We start from the raw sequence: 12,115 nt of genomic DNA on the forward strand, positions 1-12,115 counted from the left end.
TCTGCTGCGGCCCAACTCCAGCCTAGCAAGGCCTCTGCCAACCGCTCGGTCAAAACTCAATGACATTGGAACAATCACAACAAACTCTCCTCTGATGAAACCTTAACTACCCTCAGACAGTTAACAGACAGTTACCTCTGTGGTATTAAACACTGTCTCCCCTCAGCCTTCTGTGAGCCCTACCACACACAGTGTGCACAGAAGGAAGAGCAGTGTTAAGTCTGTTTGATAGCTCTTCCTTCAGACACCAGTCGCTTTCATATCCGAGCGGTTCTCGCCGGGGGTCCATTCTCTGTATGTGGGGTCCATTCACAAAACCAGCGCCCCACCCAGCCGCACCCGCGGCACCCATCCTGCCTTCCCGCCATCTTCTCCTCGGCAACACCTGGCACCCGGCTAACAAACACCTGTTCACCTAATTAGACAGACACTGGAGGGAGAAGGAGATGAATAAGTTAATGAGACAGTAATCTGGCCCAATCACAAGCCCCGGCGTCTGCTTCCTCCTCGTCTGTTTCCTCCTCGGCAGCAGGGGTGCAGTAATGACCTCTGTATTGGGTGATTCCTTCGCCGTGCGACCTTGAGTGACCCCATCACGGATGGACCTTCTGTGGTACCACAGCATGGAGAAATGGAGGGATGAAGGTTTAGAGAAAAGTGGGAAGTGGGAAGAAGGACAGGCCAGGCCAGGCAGGATGCTTCCTGAAAGGGCAGAGTGAGTGACTTGGCAGCCTGGGCACTGAGGCGTCAGCCAAATGAATGAGCATTAGGAGATGAGGTTCCCACTGCACAGCAGTTGGAGCCGCTCCAGGTCTCACCAGCTGTGCCACTCTTGTTTACAAACCGCCACCTGCTGCCGGAGAGGCCTCCATTCTGATTAGCAACCTCAGGCTCGCATGACCACCAAAGCCAGACCAGGGCATGTGCTGCCTGGCCTAGGGAAACCCAGTCCCTGGTGCTTATGAGAAGGGCAGAGCGCCCACTCCTCTGTGGAGTTTCATCATAATGTTTCCTAACATCGCTGTGTGTTACATTTACATACATACAGGCAGGGGTGCAACTTTGGTTTTGGGTTAGAGGAGGGTTTGGCTGGCAGGGATGTGCTTGTCCCATCGCGATCTAGCGCCTCCTGTGGCGGGCATGCGCTGACACGGTCGCCAGGTGTACGGTGTTTCCTCCAACACATTGGTGTGGCTGGCTTCCGGCTTAAGCGGGCATTCTGTCAGGAAGCAGTTTTGCTTGGTTGGATCGGCTTGGTTGGATCGTGTTTTCGAGGACGCATGGCTCTCGACCTTCTCATCTCCCGAGTCCGTACGCGAGTTGCAGGGATGAGACAAGACTGTAACTACCAATTGGATACCACAAAATTGGGTAGAAAAAGGGGTAAATGTAATATATATATATATATACAACAAAAAAATCACAAAATAGCTAATGGGTCAGAGCTTGCAAAACGGCAGCCATCTAGAACGGATGTAATGACTAAATGTCCAGGAGCCTATCACTCATTATATATTCATCTCTCTGCTGCCCACACAAACAAATCACTGGCCCTTATGTTTCACACACCGGAACTGGATCCACATCCTCCTCCATTCCTCCATTTTCCAGGTATCCCCAAAACACGCATCCATCCATCCCTCCCTCCCTTCATCACTTGACCTCCTCCCGTGTCTCACCATCCCTTCCTTCCTGCAGGCGTACAATACAATACAATAATCTTTATGTTGTTATGTTATGTTGGTGTTTCCTTTATTTTGGCAGTTACATGTACACTCATAACTACATGGGTTGGAACTTACTCAGGTCACTCTTTGTGTTACCATGGCGTTTCTCTTGGTTCTATTAATATTTTTCCTCTGTGACTGCTTCTCTGACCCTGTGTGTTTTCTCTCTTGTTTCTCCTCCAGGGAACTTTAAAGGGATGTGTAAACAGATAGATCACTTTCCTGAGGACACGGACTATGAAGCGGACCCCTCTGAGTACTTCTTACGTGAGTCTCCTCTCTTTGGCTTTCACTTTTACAGTACAGAGGAACCAGTGAGCCTCAAGGGATACGTGTGGTCTGGGCATCCCATCTGCGCATTTGATACTGTATTGTAGTGAATAGTGCAAATACTACACAAATACTACACAAATGTACAACTGTGTAGTTTCTAATCTTGTTAAGAGAGGGTAGTATTTAATATGAGGTAACCTTCAATCAGGTGACAAGGGGGGACAGAAATCAGCCAAAAACGCATCCTCTTACTTCCACTGACAACTTGTACATATTTAATACCTGAGCCCACTTTCCCTCCCAGCCCCTGACAGTCAATACAGTGACAGTAGTTCTGGTGGGCCTGTGTGTTATTTGATATATCTCTAAACTGTATCCTGCTTTTAGTGAGTGCCTGTCTGTCTGGTCTGAACTCCTCCTCTCCTGGCTGTTTTTACTGCCTGCCATGTGTAACGTAACGTGCAGTATTACAGTCCACTGTGTACCCTGTAAACTCACCACATTGATTTGTGCTCTGTTTTCCTCACTGCTAGCAAGACATGGAAATGAGTGTCAAACAAGCTGCGGTAATAATCCTAAAATTACATGATTTCAATGCCAACAGATTGTATTTGAATTTTTACCTTTATTTAACTAGACAAGTCAGTTAAGAACAAATTCTATATTTCAATGATGGAACAGGAACAGTGGGTTAACTACCTGTTCAGGGGCAGAACAACAGATTTGTCCCTTGTCAGCTCAGGGATTTGAACTTGCAACCCTCCGGTTACTAGTCTAACATTCTAACCACTAGGCTACCCTGCCGCCCCATACCCAGCTACCCTGCCAAATTCCATAATTTAGAGTTTGTATTAGGGTATTGAATTTGAATGTAATATTTTGAATTTGTAATGCACAAACTTGTATTCCATGATTTGAAACTGAATTGAGTGAATATTGCTTTCAGTTTTAAAATGAAATGTACATTAAGTTGAATATTAAAATTCAATATTTATATATTCATTTTCAATATGATAGATATTGCATTCATTGTCTGTGTATCAAGTTTACAAACTATCATTTCAAGTTTACAAAAGTTTTATATATGAAACTTCTCAGATGCGTTTAGATTCAGTTTTTAAGTTCATGTCTCTAAATTCAGATTCAAAACCAGAGACAACATCCTGGCACTTTGCCAGCCAGGAAAAGTAGAGGAGAACAGATAGATTGAAATGCTCACTGTGATAAACAGAAGCTTCTGGTGGTTTCTGAAGTCAATGTGGCATGTTTAATTAATTTTTTCCTATGAATTTGGCTCTAGCATTTGAACCGTTTTGGCTATGAGCTCTTATGACCCCATTCCTGAAAGACACTCTGGAACATGGTCATGCCTTCTGTTTCCCTCTATGAGGATTGTTAGAAGGGAGTGTCACAAAAACTGCAATTTGTCCCCAATAAGAACATACTGTAGTTGAATAGCCCTTCTAAGGATAGCCTTTCCACTCCCTATTTAATGTTTCTCTTGGGACTAACTGGGATCAAAAGATGTCTCCCGCATCTCACAAGATTCCTGTGAGTGTGAGACTTTGATGTCTACAATGCTCAAACCCAAATGATGGGTTTTGTTTATTTTCATAGAACAATACACAGTTTCAACACAGTATTGAGAGTTTCAAACAAATGAGTTAAACTAACACTACCTCTGCATATTGACCTAGTACATTCAAAAAGTGCTGCAAGGTCCCCTCATTTTTCCCCTGAACAGTTCTCTCAAAATATAGGAAAAGGAAAATGTCATTTTACCATAAACAACCCATTGGGTGGATCAGTGCTTTGATCCAATTGATTAGCACACATTTCCATGTTACGAGCAGTGCCTCGGCCCACGCCTGTTTAACAATGCTCCAGACATTTGACCCCTCCCTTCCCCCACCCAGTGATGCTCAACTGAACTGGATTCAGGTTGTGTTCATCTCCTGGTCTCCATCAGAACAGACAGTGATTGAAGCCCACTCTGACAGAAGAGGAGAACGGAGCAGTGTGTGTTACTGCCAGTCCTGGAGATCAAGCCTAACCAATTAGGCTGTGTTTGACTTAACGCTCTGAGCGACTGTGCTCGTCCATATGTGCCGGAGAGGACGGTTATGATAACAGCTCTGGTAATGATTCTAACGATGATGAAGCCTTAACGAAGCCGGATCAGCCCTAGCGAAGCTGGTCCTTAACGAGGTGCCCGAAGTCACAGGCCTTGACAGGGGCGCAGGGGCGAGGTGACACTGCGGACCTCAGACCATGCACCCATGCACACGCGTGTGTGTGTGCGTGTGTGCGTGTGTGCGTGTGTGCGTGTGTGTGTGTGTGTGTGTGTGTGTGTGCGTTCTTGCGTGCGTGCGTGTGCTTGTGCATATGTTTTAACCGCTTCCTGCTCTGCGATTTGACGAGAGACCCACAGTGCTCCCAGTTGCTTGCCAATTAGGACACTCACATCCATAAATATTTCAGCCTCCTTCCTATATAGGTCAGGCCTCTATCTCCCTCTCTCTCCCCGAACACCCGTCTGTGACTGGCATGTCTTTTTAGTCTGGAGTTGTACCTCTGTACTTTAGTGACAAAGTGAGCCCCCATTCAGTCCACTCAGTGTGTCTGTGTGTCTGTGTGTCTGCGTTTGTATGTTTGTGTTACATTTGTGTGTTCTTTTCTGTGAAGTTCGGGCAGGGTGAGGTCATGAGGGTACAGTAGGCCACATTGGGATAGGTTCAGAGAGAGGTGGATGTCATACTGTAGCTTTAATATCTCTGCTGCTTGTTTCATCGTAGCCAGGATGATGTGGTCTGTGAAGGGAATTCGTTTATATATTTAGCCCATTTGACTTTAGTGGAGGACACACAGCTGGTATTTCCATAATGAGGTGTTGCACAGAGCATCTGGAGAGAGACCAAAGAGGGGAAGGGTTATGCAATAGAGATTATGTCACCTCAGGTAAAAACCCACAGGAAGTGACATCAGAGGGAGTTCACACTCAGACTGAGGGGACTCGTCTATGATGTATGTAATCCTGTGATTCAGCACCTGCTAGCTCACAGTACACCAGCCTACACCAATATGGGAAGTGAGCAAATCTGACATATACAGAAGAAAGGCACAGAATGTTCTTGAATACGTACGTGCACCACCCCTCCACTTGAACACACACAGACAGACACAGACATAGACACACAGACACAGACACACACATAGCACACACAGACATCCCCAAACACACACACAGTAGCAAGCTGCTTTGCAGTAGTGACTGTGAATCCTCGGCTCTCCCCGTAGCCAGGCGGTTCACACATCCACACACGGTTATATAACCCAGCTAAGGCATACTAAAGCGCCAGTGGGTTTTTAGATCATGCCGTGTTCGAGCTCCCATCATCCACTACTGTACTGGGCGCTAAGCAGCAGAGAGAGAAAGAGAGAGAAGAGAGGAGTAAAAGAAAACACCCAGTTATGCAAGAAACGGTTGATGCAGGAGGAACTAGGACACCTAAATACATTACTGTGATAACCACACTTACACATAGAGAGAGATAAAGAGAGAGATACAGAAAGAGAGAGAGAGAGATTCGGAGAGAGAGATACAGAAAGAGAGAGATACAGGGAGAGATACAGAGGGAGATACAGAAATAGACAGAGAGAGAGATACAGTGAGAGATACAGAGAGAGATACAGAAAGAGAGATACAGAGAGAGAGAGAGCGAGAGAGCGAGAGAGAGATACAGAGAGAGAGAAAGAGAGAGAGAGAGAGAGAGAGAGAGAGACGGAGCGATACAGACAAAGCGATACAGAGAGAGAGAGATGCAGAGAGAGAGAGAGAGATACAGAGAGAGAGAGAGAGAGAGAGAGAGAGAGAGAGAGAGAGAGAGAGAGAGAGAGATACAGAGAGAGAGAGAGAGAGAAGAGAGAGAGAGATACAGAGAGAGAGAGAGAGATACAGAGAGAGAGAGATAGAGAGAGAGAGAGAGAGAGAGATACTGAGAGAGAGAAAGAGAAAGAGGGAGAGATACAGAGAGAGAGAGAGAGAGAGAGAGAGAGATACAGAGAGAGAGAGAGAGAGAGAGAGATACAGTCGGAGCAATACAGACAAAGCGATACAGAGAGAGATATACAGAGGGAGAGAGAGTTACAGAGAGAGATACAGAGAGAGAGATACAAACAAAGCGATACCGAGAGAGAGATACAGAGAGAGAGAGAGAGATACAGACAAAGCGATACAGAGAGAGAGATACAGAGAGAGAGAGATACAGACAAAGCGATACCGAGAGAGAGATACAGAGAGAGAGAGAGATACAGACAAAGCGATACCGAGAGAGATACAGAGAGAGAGAGAGAGAGAGAGAGAGAGAGACAGAGAGAGAGAGAGAGAGATACAGACAGAGCGATACAGAGAGAGAGAGATGCAGAGAGAGAGAGAGAGAGAGCGAGAGAGAGATACAGAGAGAGAGAAAGAGAGAGAGAGAGAGAGAGAGAGAGAGAGAGAGAGAGAGAGATACAGACGGAGCGATACAGACAAAGCGATACAGAGAGAGAGAGATGCAGAGAGAGAGAGAGAGATACAGAGAGAGAGATACAGAGAGAGAGAGAGAGAGAGAGATACAGAGAGAGAGAGATACAGAGAGAGAGATAGAGAGAGAGAGATACAGACGGACAAAGCGATACTGAGAGAGATACTGAGAGAGAAAGAGAGATACTGAGAGAGAGACAGAGAGACAGAGACAGAGAGTCAGATTGAGTAGAAAATACGTTGTGAGTCTTGTTGTAGCTATAGTGGATGTTCTGTCAGTAGTGACAACGATGGCAGTCTGTGGTAAAGATGTCTCATGTTTTTGGATCCTAGCCAGGGTTGACTAGGAGTCAGAGCATGGTGTGATGAGCTACATAGTTAATACAGAGAGGGGGGCTGGATTCTGGCCTGATCTGGCCCAATAAAATCAATGGGTCTGGGGTAGGACACACACAGGGGGCTTGCATGTAGGGCAGCAGGGGTGGGACAGTGGGGACGGTGGGGCAATGGGGGGTGTAGGCGACATTGGGGAGATCATTGGTTGTGGCCCAGCATGGGAGTTCCAGAACCAGCTCCAGAGGGGGGATGGACAGCCGGTCGCTCGGCCCTGAGCCCTGGTGGGTCACGCCGGTTCCACCTGAGGCCAGGACCATGGACCATGGTCACAGCCATTGGACCAGAGGGAGGGTCACACCACATGACCTCCACTGCCTCGGTAGAGGATAGTCATCAGGATAATGTGTTAATCATTAGTGACAACCTTAAAGGGATTCTATTACAGACTATTATTACTATGACTGTCCACTTGGATTTACTGTGGGGTGTTAGGTAGCTGGAGAGAGATGTCACAGTGTAGCTGTGTGACAGTGGTGGCCTAGGCGACAGATATGGAGTTCATCGATAGATACATAAACACATACAGGCCCATAAAGGAAAAGGCAATCATTTTAGTGGCCTGGTGGAGCGAGCAAGTACCAGCGCTCTGACTACACATCTCATTAAGGCTGGAAATATGGAAGCCTCCTCTTATAAACTCAGAGGTGAGAGAATGTACAGTATCTCGTAAACAAAAGGACAGTAACACAGAGATTACGCAACCGTTATTTGTGACTGCATATGGACACTTGTTAGCCTTCCTTCACACACACATTGACATATCCACATTGAATGCAGGGTTTCTCTGTACTGACCCATGTTAGTCCGTGCTGTGGTACTATGCTAACAGTGGCGTATCGTGACATAAACCACAGTATTACCAGTCTTATCCATATGTATTGGAGCATCTCTCTGTGCTATCATGCCATTCACTGTTGTACCAGGCTAATTTTAAATTGAGCTTCCTCTGTCCTGTGCTCTGGGCTACTAATCATGCTTTTCTGGCTGATAAGCTAGCTAACAGATTAAGCAGGGTTACTGTTCAGTTTGTTCAAACTAATAGGGCCTCCTCTACCCTGTGGTAGTCTATGGGCTACTTTGCTGTTTGTGTAAACGCTAAGGCTAAGATAAGCTAACACAGACAGCAGTGATTATGTAGGTTACTGTGTTAATGCTAAGCTAACAGAGAGGGAGTAGTGATTCTGGGCTGTTGGTGCTAAGCTAACCCAGAGCAGCTAGCTATGGCACAGTGCTGTCAGGCAGGCAGGCAGATGGGCAGGCCTGATCTATGGGGACATCAGCAGTGGAGTGGAGGGTAATTACAGTAATTGAAATGTGGTCTTTAATTGTCTGAGCAGTCCTGTCATGTGAAGGAACTTCAATGTGTCGGGTGGCCCAGATTCTTTTCCACCGTGCTCCAGTGACCAGTCTGTGTGTGGATGAGTGTGTGAGGGGTGTGTGTAGATAGGGATTTTGCTGTGTGATATGTTATGTTAGTATGACATGATATTCAGTATGATATTCAGTGGGGGACTGCAGTGTCAGAGAGCATGCAGCCCACTTTAGGCCTATGTCGTACAGTACTTTTCCATGTGAGAAAGAAATGGAGAAAAATTAACTTTGTCTGTGTGCATATAGAGAGTGTACGTGTATAGGGGTGGTGTGAGAGTATGCATACACATGCTTGTGTGCAACTCTGAGGGCATATAATAACTTTGTGAGCATATGTGTGTCACAAGAGGCTGGTGACACAGTAATTTGGGAGGACAGGAGGATAGTAATGGCTGGAACGGCGTAAATGGAATGGTATTAAACACAGCAAACACGCTGTTTCCATGTGTTTGATACCATTCCATTTCAGGCATTATTATGTGCCATCCTCCCCTCACCAGCCTCCTGCAGGAGGCTTCTTGGTTGAGGCTGAGTATTGAGGAGGAGGAGGAGGGCGGGCCTGTATTAATAAGTGTTTGTAGTTTTAAATCAATGTGCCTGGGAGCTGAGGCACCTGATTAGCATGACCCTGTCCTGCACATCAGCACATTCAGTGCTGGGGGAGGCTGATTAAGAGCCAATGCTAATTTCCTCTCACAACGCTGTCAATGAGAGAGGGAGAGAGAAGAGAGAAGAGAAGAAGGTTCAAAGAGATGCCTTTGTCAAGAGAACTGGTGGTGTATGTACGTGTGTGTGTGTGTGCGTTCATGCATACGTGCGTTTTTTTGTGTGTATACAACATACTATTTGGTTTATATGCTGAAGCCATAAACTGGCAGTGTACTGGTAAATGGACATGATGTTAAGTGTGAATATGTGTTATGTGGCGTTAATGCAATAGAGTGATCCCTGGCTGTGAGTCACTGTGAGTCACTCTGGAGCTGTGTTGGGTAGTGTTGGTAGGGGAGAATGGGGTAAGCTGGCTGTGAGTCACTGTGAGTCACTCTGGAGCTGTGTTGGGTAGTGTTGGTAGGGGAGAGTGGGGTAAGCTGGCTGTGAGTCACTGTGAGTCACTCTGGGGCTGTGTTGGGTAGTGTTGGTAGGGGAGAATGGGGTAAGCTGGCTGTGAGTCACTGTGAGTCACTCTGGAGCTGTGTTGGGTAGTGTTGGTAGGGGAGTATGGGGTAAGCTGGCTGTGAGTCACTGTGAGTCACTCTGGAGCTGTGTTGGGTAGTGTTGGTAGGGGAGAATGTGGTAAGCTGGCTGTGAGTCACTGTGAGTCACTCTGGAGCTGTGTTGGGTAGTGTTGGTAGGGGAGAGTGGGGTAAGTTGAGCCACCATTGTTTCTACGTCACCATACACAAAATGTCTCATTTGACCAAATATTTAGGAAGTGGTCATCATTTCATGGAGTATGTGAAGGAAAAAAACACATGGAAAAAGTGGTAAGCAAGTTCGGTCAAAAAAACAGATTTTCACCAAGTCAAATCAATTTATTGTGTTAGGGGTTTGTAGCTGTGTGGGCTAATATAGTCATGTTTGCCTTGGGGTAAGTTGAGCCAATGGTAAGTTGAGCAAATTGAAATGTTTTCTTTCCAGGCATAATGCAAGGAATTATGGACTGGATATGAAGTAACAACAGGGCCTATGTTAAAAGTGTTTGTTAGGTGTTCAGCCTGTCTTAAAAGATTCTTTAAATGATTCAAATACAAAACAGTGATTGTGATTGTGTTGAATTGTGTTTGGGAAATAAAGATAGACCTGATTTTAAAAAGGTTGTGGTAATATTTCATTCAGTACAGACATTTGTAGCAGCTAAATTTACCCCGTACCCGGAGTAAGTTGTGCCATGAGACCAGTTGTTTTGGACAAGTTTTGTTTTCAAAACTGTAAAGTTTACATTAATTCTAATTATTTCTAGGGATACGCAACATCCTGAAATATATGTAGATATCTTTATTAGAATGAATACTATATTTCCCTTGATGGAGAGATGCTGAATGTAAACAAAGGCTCACCTTACCCCCCTCTCCCCTACTACTTCATTATGAGGTGATCAGCATGTGTGGAGAGGTGATTAGATACTGTAAAGACACTGATGTGTTACATATGTGTACAATAGTCTGCGTGAAGTCCTGTGTATGAACGGGGTGAGTCAGTGTTCAGGACTGCCACTGCCGCTGCCCAGGTGCCAGCCTAAACTGTAGTTGTGCCAATCAATACAGAGCACACCAGCTCTGTATCTCTGCGGGCAGCTTGGACGCACACTGGCACGCACACTGGCACGCACACTGGCACACACACTGGCACTCACAGACAGGCGGCAATGCGGGGCAGGGCAGCTCTAACAAGCCACTATCAGTCATCACTACGCCTTTCCCATCCTAATAGGAACAATGACAGGCAGGGACAGGGACACATCCATCCCAGGCAGGACTGTTTTCTGTCTGTCTAATGAGGCAGGATGGAGGGTGTGTGGTAGTGGAGCTGATAAAGGACAGGATAGCATAGGGCTGCTGTGTGTCACTACTTTAATAACCAGCCTGACGGGTAACGCTTTGGGCTTAGCGAGAACACAGGGAGGGGACGAGGTGAGGAGGCAGAGATGCCTCTCCCCAAATAGGTCCCAGGCGACCCACACAGACAGAAGTGGGCCCTGGCGAGCCTCTTTGTGATAGTGACCTCGACCCAAATCAAAACGGTGACCTGGCTGATAATCACAGGGCTCCAGAGCGCATTCTCGATTAGCGCTCCGCCTTTCATGTGCCGCGTCGCCAAGAGGGACTTCAGAAACACAAGACGAGACCGAGGTCGCCGCTGTCTCTGGCTATCAGCAGAGAGGTCAACACTTTCATTTAGACAGGGTCATTGTTTTCCAGCTTGATAGATTTCTGAGAGACAATATTTCTGAGAGACGAGAGAGTCCCCACAGCCACCACCCAGACAGGGTCCATAGTCCACCTCCCAGCAGCCCAAAGTCAGAATAATGTCCTACTCAGATAATGGGATATTACTGTACCTGCCGCAGTAGGATAACTAATCACAGGACACTTAGTCGGCATACGGTGTGTTGTTGGTTCATAGATTATGTTGAGCTGTTACAGTGAGTGTTACAGTGAGTGTTACAGTGAGTGTTACAGTGAGTGTACTGTATGTGTTTCATTACACCTGGGAAGTTTAGGGAAAGCTTATCAGAAGTTATGCTCTGAATTGAGCTGTTCAAGCACAACTGCAGTTTCTCAATCTGAAATCCATCTACTCTCACTCACACAAATCTTACTACTGTCCACTAAAGCCCACTGTTAGCCACACATCACACTGGCATGACTGTGGAGAGGAACCTTCACTTACTGTGATAATCAATCCTATACTCAGCTGGAGAACACGGTCTGTCTGTCCAGGTGTCAGGTTATCTGCCATGTTTAAACACACCCCTCCAGGCAGGAGCCAAACCCCTGACAGACGCTTACAAGAACCAAAGAAGATGTGAAACTTCCTATATTTGGCAACACTGAGGTATTTTTCACTGGGTGGAGGTAGCAGCACTCACTGCCTTGGGGCATAGTTATCTCTCCGTCTCCCTCCGAGAATTTCCATCTCCAGCCCTCACTGGAACGAAGGAACAGGAGCCATCATAGAAACGCCTGTCTGAATTTCATACATCCACTAAGCGAACACTTCACCCACATATTCAACATTATAGTAAAATAGAGTGAGTTCTGGCGTAAGAAATCTGCAGGGACCCCAGCCTTTCTTCGTTTTGGAGGTAGAGCGTGCTCAGCCA

General features: G+C 46.3%; 1 protein-coding gene across 1 annotated transcript in view; it reads left to right on the plus strand.

The window, feature by feature from the left end:
• The window catches only part of LOC139424024 (voltage-dependent calcium channel gamma-2 subunit-like), a 78,122-nt gene that overhangs the window by 50,754 nt on the left and 15,253 nt on the right, over positions 1-12,115 (plus strand). Inside the window, exon 2 of the mRNA XM_071175708.1 lies at positions 1,911-1,994. Coding sequence (XP_071031809.1) covers positions 1,911-1,994 — 84 coding nt within the window. The remainder of the gene's footprint in view (positions 1-1,910; positions 1,995-12,115) is intronic.

This window comes from Oncorhynchus clarkii, chromosome 13 (assembly GCF_045791955.1).
Source record: "Oncorhynchus clarkii lewisi isolate Uvic-CL-2024 chromosome 13, UVic_Ocla_1.0, whole genome shotgun sequence".
Lineage (NCBI taxonomy): Eukaryota > Metazoa > Chordata > Actinopteri > Salmoniformes > Salmonidae > Oncorhynchus > Oncorhynchus clarkii.